The sequence below is a fragment of the Halyomorpha halys genome, unplaced genomic scaffold, assembly GCF_000696795.3.
Source record: "Halyomorpha halys isolate HHAL.00 unplaced genomic scaffold, Hhal_1.1 Scaffold1371.1, whole genome shotgun sequence".
NCBI classification, from domain to species: domain Eukaryota; kingdom Metazoa; phylum Arthropoda; class Insecta; order Hemiptera; family Pentatomidae; genus Halyomorpha; species Halyomorpha halys.
Genome location: NW_027116272.1, coordinates 184,352 through 201,709, shown reverse-complemented (window position 1 = coordinate 201,709; position 17,358 = coordinate 184,352). Strand labels below are relative to the sequence as shown.

The 17,358-nt window shown below is 35.3% G+C and overlaps 1 protein-coding gene across 1 annotated transcript in view; it reads left to right on the top strand.

Moving 5' to 3' along the window:
• Window positions 1-5,445: 5,445 nt before the first annotated feature.
• The window catches only part of LOC106689477 (cytoplasmic dynein 2 heavy chain 1), a gene marked incomplete at its 5' end in the record, with an annotated part of 31,600 nt that continues 19,687 nt past the window's right edge, over window positions 5,446-17,358 (top strand). Inside the window, 6 exons of the mRNA XM_067053080.1 lie at window positions 5,446-5,655; window positions 5,962-6,175; window positions 8,352-8,452; window positions 8,523-8,676; window positions 9,282-9,418; window positions 9,580-9,665. Coding sequence (XP_066909181.1) covers window positions 5,446-5,655; window positions 5,962-6,175; window positions 8,352-8,452; window positions 8,523-8,676; window positions 9,282-9,418; window positions 9,580-9,665 — 902 coding nt within the window. The remainder of the gene's footprint in view (window positions 5,656-5,961; window positions 6,176-8,351; window positions 8,453-8,522; window positions 8,677-9,281; window positions 9,419-9,579; window positions 9,666-17,358) is intronic.

Sequence of the window (17,358 nt, the reverse complement as noted above, 5' to 3'; positions counted from 1 at the left end):
CGTACTTATTTGTGTTTTTCATTGACCGCACCCCCAACCATCTTCTCCTTAAAAATTTATTTATTTTAATGGTGGAATGGATAATCACGATTAACTTGTTGGGACAGACCTTATTTTAGATGTTTCTTGTCACTTTCCATTTTTTTCTACAACTTTATGTGTTAGATGTTAATTTTTCTTATTTTTGGTTATCCTACAGTATATTTTATGTCTAATTAATTTTTATTATTTCTAGAAATTTGTTTTCAAACTGGAAAAATATTTCTCCTATAGTTAATTATCAAATTCTTTCATAGTTTACAATTATCCATTTTTCATTAGTATTATAAATAATATATGGCTAATTAGTTCAAATAAACAAAATTAAAGGAAATCCATTTGGTCTCAGTAGTGGAATCATTATTGAAAACTGGGCATTTAAGGCCTATCACATTATTTCAATGAGAATGAGACCTAGCAGCTATTGAAGGCTACTTATTTTTATAATGATGTAGTGAGTTTAATACATTAAGTGGTACTTCCATTAGGTCATCAATTTATCAAAAAAGTTCCTGTAATATCCCATGATAATATCTGCTTTAAATATGTAATTTCAATTCTGTGCGATTTTTCCTTTTAGGTAGGCTATGCACATATGCTTGCATGTATATGTACACACATGCACAGGAAACCAGTTTCATAATATGTAAATATTGTTATACTATATTTTATTTGGTCTGACTACATTCAGTACACTTTTGGAACCAGATTCATAGTAAACCAGATTAGTTGTTTTTAAGCCCATTAATCCTAGAATATGTTACCTATGCATTAAAACAAAATTTCACTATCTTAGCATGTGGAACACCAGCCCTGCAGTAGTGGAGAAAGCGGATGAGAAAGATACTTTTTAAAGGAATTTAAAAAACACCTTGGTGAATTGTGAGAGCTAATATTAAAATTGTTATCAGCAACATAATATCCATTCACAACATTTCTTATGCCCAAATGGGATTAGAAAGTTTTTTCTGGCCCACTATTGACAGCCTGACTAGTTTTTTCAGTATTCCTACCTTTACCATGGCTTTTAAAAGTTCCTTTCTGTCCACACTGTCATAAGCTTGTTTAAAGTCCACGAATAGCAGATGCAGGTCTATATTATACTAATAGCACTTTTCCATTGCCTGCCTCAGGGTGAATATCTGGCCAAATGTTGATATATCAGGCCGGTACCCTCCCTGATATTCTCCTATAATATTTTCTGTGAAATCAGACACTCTGTTATGTAGAAGCACTGCCAGTATTTTATAAGTTGTGGTTAGTAGAGCAATGCCTCAATAATTATCACATGTTAGCTTGTTTCCTTTCTTGTGTATAGGGAGTATTGCTGCTCTTGTTCAATCTTCTGGCATTTTTTTCTTCCATCCATATCTCCCAAATCAAATCATAAATTGCTTCCAACAAATCACTGCCTCCATATTTCATCATCTCTGGAGTTATCTCGTCAAGACCTTGAAAATTGTTATCAGCAACATAATATCCATTCACAACCTTTTCTTATGCCCAAATGGGATTAGAAAGTTTTTTCTGGCCCACTATTGTGAAACAAAATATTTATAAAGAACCTAGTAATGATGATGGACAGAGGCTTATAAACTTTGCTTCCTCAAATAATATTTTATTTTCTCATGATAAAATCCATGTTGCAACATGGGAACCCAACGATGCCTTTACTGCTGGTAAGATAGATTATTTAGTGGATCAGTGCTAGATATGTATCAGGTCTGATCAGTATAAAAATGTACTGAGGGGTCAATGTTAACTTGAATCATTATGTGGTGGTTGTGTGTATCAAGGATTGAAATAGAAAATTGAAGCAGAAGTTAAATTATTAAAGCCTTTTCACCAAAATATGATTGCTTGCAAGTGGAAAAATGAAACTAAAGTTTCTGATAAGGAAGAAGTGCTGAAGGGTTGGCAAGACTATTATAATAAACAGCTGAATGTTGGTCTGGAAGAAATTAGAAATAGATATACTCTCTTTAAAATGTAGATGGACATTTTAAACCTTACCACTTTAATCAATTCCGGAAATAATTTCCAAGAAGAAACAATGCTTAGAATCTTTACCAACAGATTCTACACAAGTATTTTTGGAATAGAAGTTTACCTTCATCTACAATATACAAACACTTCTATGACCTATTTTAACACTTTCACTGTAGGAGTTCCCCTGGAAAACCTCTTAAAACATGATGTTTTTTTTTGCTGATATTTTGTTTTAATTTAAATAAGCTAATATATAATATATAAAATGTAATATTTAGCCAAATAAAGTTTATGCCATTGAATCTATGTGTGCAATCAGCTAATACATGAATGTTTTGTGATTTTTTTTTACTGAAGTACTGGAAGTAAGGACTCTAGAAAGTAATTGTATAGCACCACATTTTCTGTAAAATATACAGACAACACAAAATAGTCCAAAATAATTTTTTTTTTTTTTAATAAAAATTTTAAAAAACTTTAAAAATGTAAAAACTGTTATTATAGTTATAGGATTGTGGAAAAAAATACATAGGTAAATAAATTTATATACTTCAAAAAGTAAATTTGATAATAAAAAATTAAAGAAGTGTAAAAATCTTTACCGGTGGCAATATCTTAAATATTGAAGGCTGAACATTGAAACTCAAAACTTAAGTTTAAGTATATTGGAAGCTAGGTAAATGGAATAGGCATTAATAATTTAAATATTAAAAATTAAGTAAATTATGAAAAGGTTATTACCATCATCATAAATTCAATGCTATGTAGTAAGGCCCTTTTAGCAAAACGTTACCCTCTATTAATCAGAAACACAGACAATTAATGAGACTCATGCAAATTATAGCCCTGGGAACATATTATTAGAGGCGAACATGTGGTACGTTTCCATTCCGGAAATTCCTGAATGTTTAACTTTTAACAAATAAATCAATTAAAAAATATAGTCCACATTATTGAAACCTTGAGGTTTTTTATTTTTAATGCACTGTGGCCTGTGAGCCTTATTGTGTGCTATCATCATCATGAGCTGTTTAGAGCTTGAGAGATTAGTGGATTCTATGAACTTAATTAAAGTTGATGGATTGATCAATTCAACTGTTTTTTGTCAGCTACGTTGTCTAAGCCAAACAGCTCAACCTCAAGTTTACGAATCAATCACACCAACAGATGATATGCCATTTCATCTTCGGTGATACAGAATCTATACTGATTCTGTAAGCTTGAGGTTGAATATATATTTATTCAGTTAACAGTGACTAGTATTGATCCATATAATTTTCCTTAGAGTAACCCTGTCCAATTGAAGCAATATTTTGCTTTGATTATCAAAGGTCAATCCAGAAACAGATTAAAGTGTTATTACTGTCTTTTATCTTTTAAATATAGTTTAGCTTTGATGAGATACCCCCTTTATTCTACTTTTTCCACTGCTAAGGCTTATATCACATATGTGCTCCAGAGTTATAAAATAGTTTTTAGAACCATTTCTGGATAACCTGTTAGCATTCTCAATACTAATACTGCTAATACGAATACTGCTTATTCTGCAGTAACCTAGCACACATTTAGTGTTAACTTTATTGTAAGGTATGAGTTTGTTCAGTGTTGTATAAGAGTTTTGAATAACATTTGATCATATAGGGTTTTTTTTTAAGCCCGATAGAACTTGAAATTGTAAAAAATAACACAAAAAATTAAATTGTAATCAAAATTTTTTTTTATTCGAAAGATCAATACGTGACATTAACATTTGAAAATGATTTCAGGCATATGGGCACCGTGGCTGTTCTTGACGAAGCGCATTCTGTAAAATTGTGTTCAGCGATGAGGCGCATTTTTGGCTTAACGGGTTTGTTAATAAGCAAAATTGCCGCATATGGTCGTGCGATTTGACACCTCTCGATTATTTCCTGTGGGGCTACGTGAAGTCACTGGTTTATGCTGATAAACCAGCAACAATTGACGCCTTGGAGGCCAGCATTGTTCGTGTTGTTCGAAAAAGTGGCCCAAAATTGGACGTCCAGAATGCGCTTCGTCAAGAACAGCCGCGGTGCCCATATGCCCGAAATCATTTTCAAATGTTAATGTCACGTATTGATCTTTCGAATAAAAAAAAAATTTTGATTACAATTTAATTTTTTGTGTTATTTTTTACAATTTCAAGTTCTATCGGGCTTAAAAAAACACCCTATATTACAGAGCCGTTGAGTGCTCCTATTCTTGTCTGTTTGTTTGTATAAATTGTGATATCTTTACTAGCTAGCCCTTCCTATGTAGATTTGGACATCAGAGTGTTCTGATAGTACCCTGTCTTCTTCAATCTACTGATTTATTTTTCCATATCCTAACATAATCAGGACTTCAGCAGACAATAGAATTAATGTTGAAGTTTTAGTGGTTTGGACATTTACTTAGGATGGAATAAAGAAACATGCTTGGAAGAATTTTTAATGGTAACCAGAAAAACATGTCAGTCTCCTGATGAAACTTTGAATAACCTCTACTCCTCTAATAATAATAAAGCCATGGTTTGTAGAAAAATAGAGAAATGAGATTAGGAATACAAAACAAAATTATGAAAATTGAATAAAAAATAGTCTATTTTCTATTGCATGATCTATTTGGGAACAAAATATACCTTAAGTTGTTGAAATCATAGACAAAAAAGTATATAATAAATATATATGTAAATATAGTTGACCGTAAAAATTGATATATAAGGTCAGGGTTGCGGTCAAAGGAGAAACAAAAATATTTTACAACTATTTATTTTCCAACGTTTCGCCCCACTTCAACGTATTTGAAATTGAAATAAAGCCGTTAAACGGCTGGCTGGCTACCTCCTCCACGCTTCCGCTTCATTGTTTCTTTCTGTTCATCCGTTTGCTTTGAACAGGTAGGTTGTCCTGACATGTTCTTTGCTCATTTATTATCATTTATATTATTTATTTATTTTTTAAATTTATAATTATACTTTCATGACGTTTATTTAATCTCTAATTTTTTTTTTATTGTATAAACATTGTATTTTTTGTATTGTTTATATCGTATTATTTTTGTTTTATGTACATCTCCTGTACTTTTTTAACTTTATATTTTACGTAGTTTTATAAAAAAATTTTACTCTTGCCATTGTTACTTATTTTTATTCTTATCATTGTATCTTATCTTTGTATTTTTATTCTTTTCATTGTATCATTTTGTATCTTTTTAGCCCTGATGAAGCCCTGCAAAGTGGGGCGAAACGTCAGAAAATAAATAGTTGTAAACTGTTTGTTTCTCCTTTGACCGCAACCCTGACCATCTTCTTATATATATAATAAATAAGTTCTTGGAAAATAATTATTTTTCATTTTCTTCAAAGCTTGGATTGTAAACCAAAAAATGGTATATTTCATGATTGTTTTGTTTTTACAGATTGTTTGATGCTAGTCAAATAAATAAAGAAGACAGAGCAGCTGTAGAAAACTTATTGTTGTCTCATAAGGATTCCTTTCTTCCTAAGAATGCATCAAGAGCATCTTTAGCTGCTGCTCCCTTAGCAGCATGGGTAATTGCAAATGTGAAATATTCTGCTGTTTTAGAAAAAATTCAACCTCTTACTGAAGAACAAAATCAGTTGATGATGTAAGTAGTTCATTTTACATTTTTTTTAAAAATATAATTCTTGATTTTTAAAATTTTTCTATTTACTGTGCATTAGAAAACTTCTGCTGTTAAAAATGTGTTTCTTTTTAAAACTAACTAATCAAATTTTACTCGATTAAGCAGTTAATATAGTTCTTTTATGAAAATAGTAATTATGCATTATTTTATCAAGGGATCAAAGACAATTTCATGACCTCAGATTACCTATTAATTTTTAAATGTAGAAGTTTGTCTTTACTTCTGTTTGAACTTTCCTAGTGAATAAAACATTTCTTATATTTTTAGGAATATTGAGAAAGCCAACTTAAGTATTGATGAACTTAAGGCCGGTCTTCAAAACGTTGATGAAACTGTGCAACAATTACAAGAGCATTTGAGAATTACTACAAAAGAAGGAGCAGAAATTGAAGTTCACCTTTCAGAAGTTCAGAATAGAATTACTGCTGCTGAAAGTCTAGTGAAAAAATTAGATGATGAATTCACAATTTGGACAATGGAGGTATTTTTTAACTGACTTTCATTTATATCTATTATTTCTACTTCTCATACGTAATTCAAACCTCTACTATTCAGATTTTTGCGGACTTACTGTTATTTCTTAATTCACTTTTATAATTATAGAGACATTGTTGACTGTAGGTACAGTGATGTGATTATTCCTGTACAATGAAAAAAGAAGTTCTACTTGCATGTTAATAGCATTGATGGGTACTTTAAACAGAATCAGAGGAAAACAAAAATCAATAATTCTTAGAGTCTAATAAAAATTATGAGGAAAAAAAGTTACTAACAGTCCCCCAGGACTGAGAAAATGGTCAAGAAAAAAAGTAACCAAAAACCCCATAAATACTAATTGTATTTTTTAAAACAATTTATTTCCTTAAGTGCCTGAAAAAGAGTGAAAATAGCAGTCAAAAACTATGGCCTTCCAGTTTTATTCTTAGCATTTGTTGTTATTTTCCTATTAATTGATATTTAAAAAAATATTTTTTTTTACTGATACAAAGATACACGCATGAGGTACTCTGTGGTAAACAAATATTTTTTTCTTATAATCTTAATTCCATTGAGAAATACAAAAATATTTTTAACTCTTTCCATCACAATCTAAAGCCTTGTATGAAAACATATAGAAATTTTGTTTTTAGAAATTTATAAAAATAATTGAGTTTTGTAAAAAATAAACTTAGAATTTGATATAATTTTTTAGACTTCATTGATATTATATTAATATTTCTTCATAATTACCCGTTTAAAGACATTTTTATTTTTTAACTAAGTATAAGTGAGTATGAGATAAAACAAAAAATCATCTAATGGAGTAGTACAGAAACATATAAGGAGTTGTAGATATTTAATGTTTCAATGTGTGGGATGGTTTGCTAAAGCAGTTGCCAGGACTGGTGGAGCAGACTTGAAGCTATTTCCATGCGCTTCTGATGTACCCATTGTGCTTGACCTGTTAGCTTAAAAAAAGATTAAATCCTAACAAGGAAAGAAAATTAAAAGAAGTTACAAAAACAAATCCTGATCATGAATTTAAAATAAAAAAAGCTTAATGGAATTATAATTGGAATGTGTGAGGCTATCATTACAAGGTAATGTGTTAGATAAATGGAAATTATTGCTAAATGTAACTAAATCTAAAATTATGGTTTTATAGTCAAACCAAAAGTAGAAGGCCTAAAATAAAACATAAATAGTTGTATAAGAGAGAGGAGATAGAGGTAACGATGAAGTACAAATATTTAGGAATTGTGATTACTGATAACTTATCCTTACATGAACATTTTAAGGAAAAAATCAGGCATCCAAGTTTGGTATAAATTGTATCTTGAATAATGTTTTCAGTATCAAGTTTGTTTGAATAATGAAAAATTGTTGGATATTTCGATTGGTCACGGATCTATTATGTTCTATGGTCACCAATTCTGGGAAACTGTAATTTCCAGCAACTAGATTGCTTTCACAATTTGTTTATACAGAAGCTGTTTCACCTGCCAAAGAAAAATCCTAACTATGTATTATATTTAGAAACAGATAGGGACCCACTAAACCTTGATTAACATTAAGTATATTAACATTGACATTAAGTATACATTTGCTATGTGTAATAGTGAGGAGGATAAAAACATGCTTCATTTAGTTGGTAGGTGTTCCATTTTAAATTCATGTAGAAAAAATATTTAGGTGAATGTATATTGACAGAAAAAAGTGTAATTGGAGTTATCGATATTTTAAATGGTAAATGTTGAAATAAATCATTTTCATGTTTGGAATGTACTTTGGACTGTAGACAGATTTTAATAACAATTTTCAATTATAATTAATAAATAAACACAATATAAATAGGGATTGATAAGCTATTGAAAATCTCCATGGGAGAGTGCATTTGACCATGCCAGTATTTTGTATTTGTATAATATAACATAGAATAATAATTATTTTTCATGATTCCCACATTGTTAATAGATAAATCATTTCCCTTGGAATATTTGTTTTTTTAAATTTTATATGACTTTTAAAGAACATACACTTTTTAGACACTCTGTTTAATCTGGTTAATAATATTATATTAAAAAGTGAAACAATTAAAACTTGTGATTTCAGAATATCTTTAAGAATGAAAAATATTTAAAATGTTTTCAGGATTATTATTATTATTTTTTTTTCAGGATAATGTGATCTCAAGTACTTTGACTGACCTGTGGAAATCTTGTATTTTAGCAGCTTCTTTTATCACATATTTACCTAGTGAAACAGAAAAAGTGAGAAGGTAATTTAAAAAAATGTATTAATATATTTTTTATAATTATTTCAGTAGTAATATTCATGTATTGTTATAGTGATACTTTGAAACAGTGGAGAGAGGTATTACACAATCAACAAGAGTTTTCAATATGGAGTTTCTTGAGCTCCGATCGTGAATTATTAATATGGAATCATGAAGGCCTTCCAAGAGACGAATTTTCTTTTCAAAATGGAATAATCACATTATATGTAAGGGGAGCTATAGATTCTGATCAGAAAATTATTTATTCCCTTTAAATAAATATAACTAAATTTATGATTAACTAGTAAAACTATAACACCAGCTGTTTTATTTTATGGTTAATTTGCCTTTCTAGTATTTATACACATTTTAATAAAAAAATAAGTAAAGAAATCTGGTGGTTAGTTACTGATGGTTGAATAATATTTATATTTGTTGATCATATTAAAAAATATGTTTGTAAAAATGTTAATTTTCAATACATTTTACTACTTCCTAAATATTTTTATGAGCTTTTTTTTAATCAGAAAATATTGACCCAGTCATGTGTTATGTTATTAACGACAGGATATATATAATAATATTTTTTTTTTAATTATTATTTTATGGTGTTGATTATAAAAATGGATTGGGAAAATATGTTAGGAAAATGATGAAAAATATACTTATTATCTGAACCTATGCGAAAATATTAAAACAATCTGTCATAAGACAATATTTCAAATTTCGAATACAGTTTTTAAACTTAGATCAGGATTTGTTTATTATTGTAGATTGCACTGTTGTTTATACAGTCTCATTGACAATTCTTATAATTAGTTTTATATTTTAGTCATTAACATTTCCATTACTCTTGGACCCTTTATCAACTGCAGTAACTTGGTTATTGAACCATTTTAAGAACCTGGATATCACTACAATCTCTTGCCACAGCACTAACTTTTTAACAATGTTGGAATTAGCTGTGAGGTAAGCTAAATTGTGTACTTCATACTCATATTACTGTAGTATTAGTAGCTAGTGGTTACAATTAGTATTTTAAAAATATTTTTATGATTAATTTTATTTAATAATGATTCAGTAATCTTTGTTTTGATTAACAATGCTACAATTATTTTTTATCATTTTAGATTTGGAAAAATTGTTATACTTGAAGTAAGTAATCATATTCCTTGTGCAGTGATGTCAATTTTACAAGAAAATTTTGTTTTCCAAGGTATTTGCCATTCATTTATTTATTTTAAGTATTTTATATACTTGATATTACCTTAAGTCTTTTATACTGCCTTCCATGGCACACACAATCATCAGATTTTTTATTCTATTTGATGTATGAAAATATAAGCCAAATTAAGTAATAGCTAAAAGTTATATATCAGGAATCTAACCATGTGTTATGAAGACTTTCGAGCCCATTCCAGTTGTACAAACTGAAGAAATGGAAAAACCTCAATAGTAGATCTGAACTAGGCAAGCACAAATCTTGTACATCATCACAACTACTGACACATCAGTCATCACAATATTCATAGTGACCATCAGGCTATCTAGATTGAAGTCATCCTTAGTGCTGTAGGGGAAAAGGTTAAATCACAGCCTGCATGGTGGAACCATCAATCCTTCGACAGATTCCTTTGTCGCATCTGGCAACGAACTGTTGAAGCAAGAAGATCACTGCTTTGTGATGACTATGTCTTCGTATCAGATGAAAAGATTTAATATTAAACAGATATTAGAATTTTATTTAAAATTTTGTAACATTATTGAATCTTATCTCGAGGTGGGTTTGCCAGACAATCAGAACACAATTAATTAACACTAAATTAATGGCTACTTTTTTTTCCAGCTTAGAAGCAGATATTCCTATCCATATTAAGAAGACTTCTTTTCGGGCAGGATCCCTTGAGGAACATTTTTTATTGTTCCATTCCTCTGGTATTTCTGCAGAGTAACCCAGTCTTGCTCTCAGCAATCTTTTTGATGTGCCTCTTCGCATGGCTGAGACTAATCCCACATATGGGGTCAAGTGTAAAAGGAGCGGACTCATATCCTTCCTGGCTAGGTAGTCCGCTCGCTCATTTCTTTTAATGCCTTTATGTCCAGGTACCCATTCCACCCGCACCTTGTTGGCCAAGGAGAGAGAGTTCAGGTTAGCCTTACACTCCTCCACCAATTTAGAGTGGGTTACAAAATTATCCAGTGCATAAATGGCTGCCTGACTGTCCGTGTAAATCGTAATTAGCCTTCCCCTCGTGCCCTCTTTTATTAAATTCTGAGCACAGACACTTATTGCAAACACCTCAGCCTGGAATACTGTGGTGTGTTTTCCTAACGAGATGGATGTGCCTTGATTAGGCTTGTCCAGCCTCCATATTCCTGCTCCAGATCTTTGTTCCATTAAGAATCCGCCTGTGTAGCAGTTTATCCCATTATACGGCTTGTGTGGGGTAGACCCTTCAATCCTTACACTATAGTAAGTGTTCTTGTATTTCTTCTCCTAATGATCAGAATACATAGCCAGGATCCTGTCTTCATTGATCCTCCTGAACAGTCTGCCATGTCCCTCATAAGTTAGGGAATGGTAGTTCGTTCCTAGTTTCATAAAACTATATGCAGAGCTAAGGGCTTGAGCTTCAATCTCTATAAGTAGAGGTTTAATGTTCAGAACAACCTCCATTGCTGCAGAAGGAGTAGTGCTTATGGCACCCGCTATCATGAAGCATGCCAGTCTCTGAAGTTTCCCGAGCCAAGCTTGGGATTTCTTGGTCGTAGCCCTGTGCCACCATACAATAGCAGCATGTAGGACAATGGGTCTTATTGTTGCCATGTACAATACAAATAATATATAACTTTTGGTTTAAGGCCACAGGATTTGCTTACGGCTCCTTTACATGCCCAGAGACACCTCAGTGCCTTCATATTGGTCCTTTCAACATGGAGTCGCCACTTCAATTTACTATCAAGAGTAACACCAAGATGTTTGACTTCACTACAGAATCCCAATCGTTCACCGTTAAGGTATGGCGACCTGATTACAATGTTCCGTCTGTTAGTGAAGACACAAAGACTGACCTTTTGAGAATTGATGCTCAGACCATATTCCTGGCACCATCTATTCATAAGGTCTACCGATGTTTGAAGCAGTCCTGAGATAGTTTCTGGGAATTTGCCTCCTATCAGCATAGCGATATCATCAGCATATCCCTGCGTGTAAAAACCTGCCTTATTGGATCTAATAAGTAAGGTATCCACCACTGTACACCATAGGAGAGGAGATAGCACTCCACCCTGCGGATAGCCACCAGCGGGCTTCATCCACATCTTAGTGTGTCCTAGTTCTGACTTGAGCAATCTTCCTTCCAACATCGCGTTGATCCAGTTGAAAGAAAGCTGTCTCACCCCTATCATTTCCATGGCTCTTGCCATGGTTCTGTAAGGAGTACAATCAAATTCAGTGAAGACACCTGGGTACTAAATGGTGTAAAGCATCCTCACAGGATTTCCCTGATTGATAGGCAAATTGAGTGCTGTGTAATGGTCTCTCTACCAGCGTAGTTTCTGTATATAATATGTCTGTCCAGAACCTTCTCAAGTGTCTTCATTTAGAAGGATGTCAGACAGATAGGTCTATACGCCTTGGGGTTGTCATAAGAAGCTTTCCCTGGTTTGGGTATATAACTCTTCCTGGAGTTGGGTACAGTAGGAATCTCAATTTGTCAACCTTGGATTCCTGTACACCGACTCGGTCATGTCACATGTTGTTAAGTCATACCTGATGTGTACCGATGATCTGAGCATGACTCTTCATCCGAGACGTGCCAGTTCTTAATCATTGGACCTACTCGACGAGTTGCTATAGTTATATCTATGACTTCCACTCTCACCCTATTGACAAAGGTAGCCTTGCTTTTGAGGACCTCTAAGTCATGCCCTAAAAGATACTCTAAAAAAGACTCACCTCTCTGGTTGGTGTTTATGCTCCCCAGAGCCAATGATGGGCGTTGGCATTCATGGAAACCACTACTTCATCCTTTCCAGTCAGCCCATCCACCATCTTCCTTAAGGCCGCTGTTGGAATGGCCTCTTCATAGGGAAGGATAACGAGAAGTAAGTCTCACCTCCCTATGGGTTCCCTCTTTGAGGGCCAACTTCGCTGCTGCCAAGTCCCTGGAACATAAGTGCTAAAGAGGCAGCATCTTGAGGTTGGAAATAATGCTATACCGCCGCATGCCCAGTCCGCTGATCCTACATTTAAATAAGTAAGGTTCTTAAATTAAAATAATATCAATGTCCTTACCCTTAACATACTGCTGTAGAACATTGCAAGCAGCAATACAGTGATGCAGGTTCACTTGCAGCAGCCTCATCCTCTTCTTTAGTCCTCTTCCTTGATGATGCCGACCATCATCCATCTTCCAACATCGGACATTCTAGAGTTTTGGTAGCCAATTCTTCGAAGGAAAATGTATGCCTTAACTCGCTCACCAGGGAAGAAAATTCCCACCCTGGTGGTCCTATGGAGCTCATCAACGTGATATTGTCGCTGATGGTGACATCTCTGACGACAATCGACTGCCAGTCCCTACCAGCTTGGTTGTCGCAAATCATGATGCACCCCCCGAGATGATATACAAAAATTTCTAATCTTGAGGTGTGCACCTCCTTGTGCCTGTTTGTCCATGATTCTGATCAGGCATGCCTGCACCTCATCACTCTGCTCACGAGTGAGCTGGACGGAAGGATAGCCGTCAGGAATGATGGCAAACCTGCTGCATCCTGCAGCGTTGGAGTATGTTGGTCCACCTCCCCTAGGCCTCTTTGCTGTAGGCTCAGAAGTTCCTGGGGAGGTCCTTATCCTCTTCTCAATGGAGGGTCCCGGTCCTTATCAACAGAGGTTGATGGGCCCGTCATTCATCAGTGTCCTGGGACCGCCCCCCTCACCTCGTATCAGCTCTCCTGGTCGTTCCAGGTCCTAAAGGGTTCCGGTCCCTAACACTATAGGTGGAGGTGCCCCTTCGTTATCCTGAGAACTGACCCTAAGCCTCCTTCTAGCCCTTCTGGGTGGTCCGGGTCCCTCTGAGTTCCAGTCCCTATCAGCCGGTAGGTCTCCCGGTATCCTGTGGCAGATCCACGCTCCTTGGCTCACTCTCCGGAGCAGAACCAGGTCCTGTAGAGCTCTGTTCTCTATCAACCAAAGTTGCTGGCCTCAAAACACTCTCAGTCTCCTGTAGTCCTGCTGTGGCTCTGTTGATCGCACACCACCTTCTCCTCGTTGCACTCGATCCTCTGCCATCCCTTTTTCTAGACTGGGGTCTGGGGGAGTGCTTCCACTTCCCCCTTCCTCCTGCTGAGGTTCCTCATCGCTCATCTCTTCTACGATCATGGAAAGTCAGCTCAAAACATTCCCTGGCAGTTTCACTTCTGGCCCTGCCAGGTTCGAAATATCTGAGGAGGACGAGTCCTCATCTTGAAAGGGATAAATGTAAAACAAATTGTCATTCATTTTTGTTCCCACGAGTATGGGGGTTCTTAAAGGCACTGCAGGTACTACCCCCTCTCCCTGCAGCGGGCATTAGATACAATGGGGTGCGCCAGGTGCCCCAAGTGGGTTGATAAAAGACAGTATATTTTTATACACCCTCTGCCATTCAGCCTCAGCTCGAGCTCCCTATGCCTAGCTTGGGTGTTTAAAGGGCCCATCATGCCTGTCTAATTGACATTAGACAACAATGCCTGTCCCATCGGACTCCCCAGGGGGCACCACGCGGAGGTCTAACCTAGATCCACCCACCATCTAAACTTGATCCACCCTAAGGATCAACATAAGACAGCATTCCCTTTTGAAAGGAGTCACTATGAGTTTATAAGGATGCCATTTGGCCTCAAAAACGCCCCCCATAATCTTTCAGCGCCTGATGGACGAGTTTCTGTGAGGAATTGATGAATCCGTCTGTCCGTTTACATGGATGACCTCCTTGTGTTCAATAAGAACGAGGTTGAACACGTGCGACACTTGAAGAGTGTGTTCCAGAGAATAAGACATTTGGGGCCCAAATTGTTGGGGGAAAAGTTGCTGGGGCAGGAACAAATCAAATTTTTGGGTCACACAATTTCTAGGGATGGAGTTAAACCAGGCCTGGATAAAGTTTCAGCTATTCAGAAAATGGCGTTGTCTAGGGGTTGAAAGGAGTTCGGAGATTGATGGGAACTTTGAATTATTACAGGAGATTTGTACCAGAAATGGTGGAATACCTTGTTCCACTCAACAACTTACTCAAGAAAGGCAGAAAGGTGATCATGACCCTGCTGGTGGAAGATAATATCTGGTGATGCATGGAGAAGTTGCAGCAGGAGCCAGTACTTGCATTCCCGGACTTCACTCGGCAATTTGCACGTGCTGGGAGCGGTGTTGCCTCAGGAGGGTGAAGAAGGAGATTGCCCTGTGGCGTACGCTAATAGGCGCCTGACAGAAACGGAAACAAGATACAGTGCGCTGAAATGAGAGCTCTTGGAAATAGTATGGGCTGTTGACCACTTTAGACCTTATGTGTTTGGCAGAAGGTTTAGGGTACACACTGTCCACAGGCCTCTGCAATGGGTGGAGAAGTTGAAGGAGTCTTCGGCTAGGATTATGTGTTGGAAAGATCTCCTAGCACAATATAACATGGAAATAATATATAAACCCGGAAAAGAAAATGTGGTAGCCGATTGGTTGTCTCGAGCAGTTACTGAATATGCAGTAGAAGAAGAGGCTAAAGAACCATCTAGGCAATTCCTGCGGGAGTAGACACCGGGAGAGGAAGAAGAACAGAATATGGCGGAGGAAGAGGATAGGGAGAAATTTTCGTCTAACGAGAGCTTGGAGGAAGGAAGACCAGTAGATATGGAGGAACTGGAGGATGTAATGAACGAAAAGGGGCAGCAAATAGTATGGAAAACAAGGACCACTGGATTGCTCAAGGTTGAGTGCAGCAAATATGGGAGGAGCAATATCATGATGATTTGGTCACAACCAGGCGTGAAGAATGATCAGATCTGTAGAATGTTGAATAATGCTTTAAAGCCTGGAGAAAAGAGTCACCTGTATGTTGGGAATAAAACCATTTGGGAGAAGATGAAGCGGCTATGGCGTGATGAACACATAGGAATGGATAGGACATTCGCCCAATGCAAGCTGATGGTGGAAATCCTTCGGGAGGACGAACGCCAGAGAGAGGTGACTGTAGCATATCATCAGGGCAAAAGAAATCACCGTGGAATCTCGGAGACACTGCAAGCATTAAAGAGAAGGTACTTTTGGTGAGGGATGAAGAAGACAATTATAGAAGTTGTAGGAAATTGCAAAGTTTGTCTAAGCATATGTGACATAAATCCACCAAAAGGGAGACAAGAAGAAACATATACCCCAGATGCACCACTCAACGATCTGCAGATCGATACTTTTACATGGAGAGGATATAAATGGATAACAATAATTGATATTTTCAGCAAGGCAGCAATGGTGCAGGACAAGTCCTCGGAAGCAATATTGACAGCTCTCTGATTGTGGTTCCAATTCTAAGGTGTTCTGGAGTGCATCGCATCGGATGGAGGCAGAGAATTCGACAATGCCAGGATTCGAACTGAAATCAAGGACCTTGATGTGACATGGCACCTCAACACACCAGGACACCTCAAGAGTAGAGGGGCATAGAGCGGCTTCATGGCCCATTGAGTGACCATCTTCGCTTATATCAAATTGATAAAGGATTGGAACCCGATGTAGCAATGCCTTAGGCTATAGTAGCATATAATCATTCAGTACACACCGTTACCGGATTTTCACCATTTGAGATCCTCTTTGGGCTTCGAGGACATCTGTGGGACTATAAGGGCATGGCAGTGAATGGGGAGAAGATATACAACAACCAAGTTGCACGAAGAAAGTTATGGGAGAAGGCACATGGTAAAATGAAAAAGAAAAAAATCAGGAGGATGGCATGGGAGAATTTAAAGGTTACAGACAGGATGGGAGTGATCAAAATCGGGACGATCATATACAGAAAGTTGGGGTCTATCAGGGGTAAGGAGATACAGTGATACGAGGGTCCATTCAGGGTGATAATTATAAGGGAATAGAATATTGTAACAGTAGAAAGTATCAGAGAACCCTAAAAGAGGAAAACTGTCCATATTGAAAAATTAAAACTTCTGGCAAAGACAATATAAAAACTGAAGTGTTCTCATACTAGATTAGATTACAGAAAATTTATTTATTTATTCTATTTATTGTTTTAAGATTGTTATTTATTTCTATAAATATTTTCTTTTTCATTTTATGTTTTTGATTTTTGTAAATATTTTATTTTTCATTCTAACTTGTTCATTTGCTGTATAAATTTTTTTAAAACTTTCTTCTTAGGTTTAAATTATGTATTTAGTACTTATTTAAGGAAGCTTGTAAGTTTTTACAATGATATGTATATAGGAATTTTTTTTTTTTTGTTGTAAATAGTTTTTCATCAGAGCCATTCGCTTTGAACAGCCCTAATGAAGCCATGCAAAGTGAGGCGAAACATCAGACATTAAAATAGTTTAAAACTATTTGTTCTTCTTTTTTTGACCGCAACCCTGACCAACTTCTTATATTTAAATCTTTACGGTCAACTATATATACATATATGTTTTTCATTATTGCTTTACTTTTCTATGTTATTATATTGTATAATATTAGTTTATGAGAATTGTTTATAAACTGGTGGTGGGGAGTTACGGTCTGAGTCAGCTGTTACAATATACATAAAGAGATGTACTGAACCCAAAAAAGCAAGTATTTTACAGAAGCTGAAGTGAGTCAGATCTTATTCCTTCTTGTCTTTTTTAACATTTTGCTTTCACTGATACTTAAGTTATACATACCCACACACACA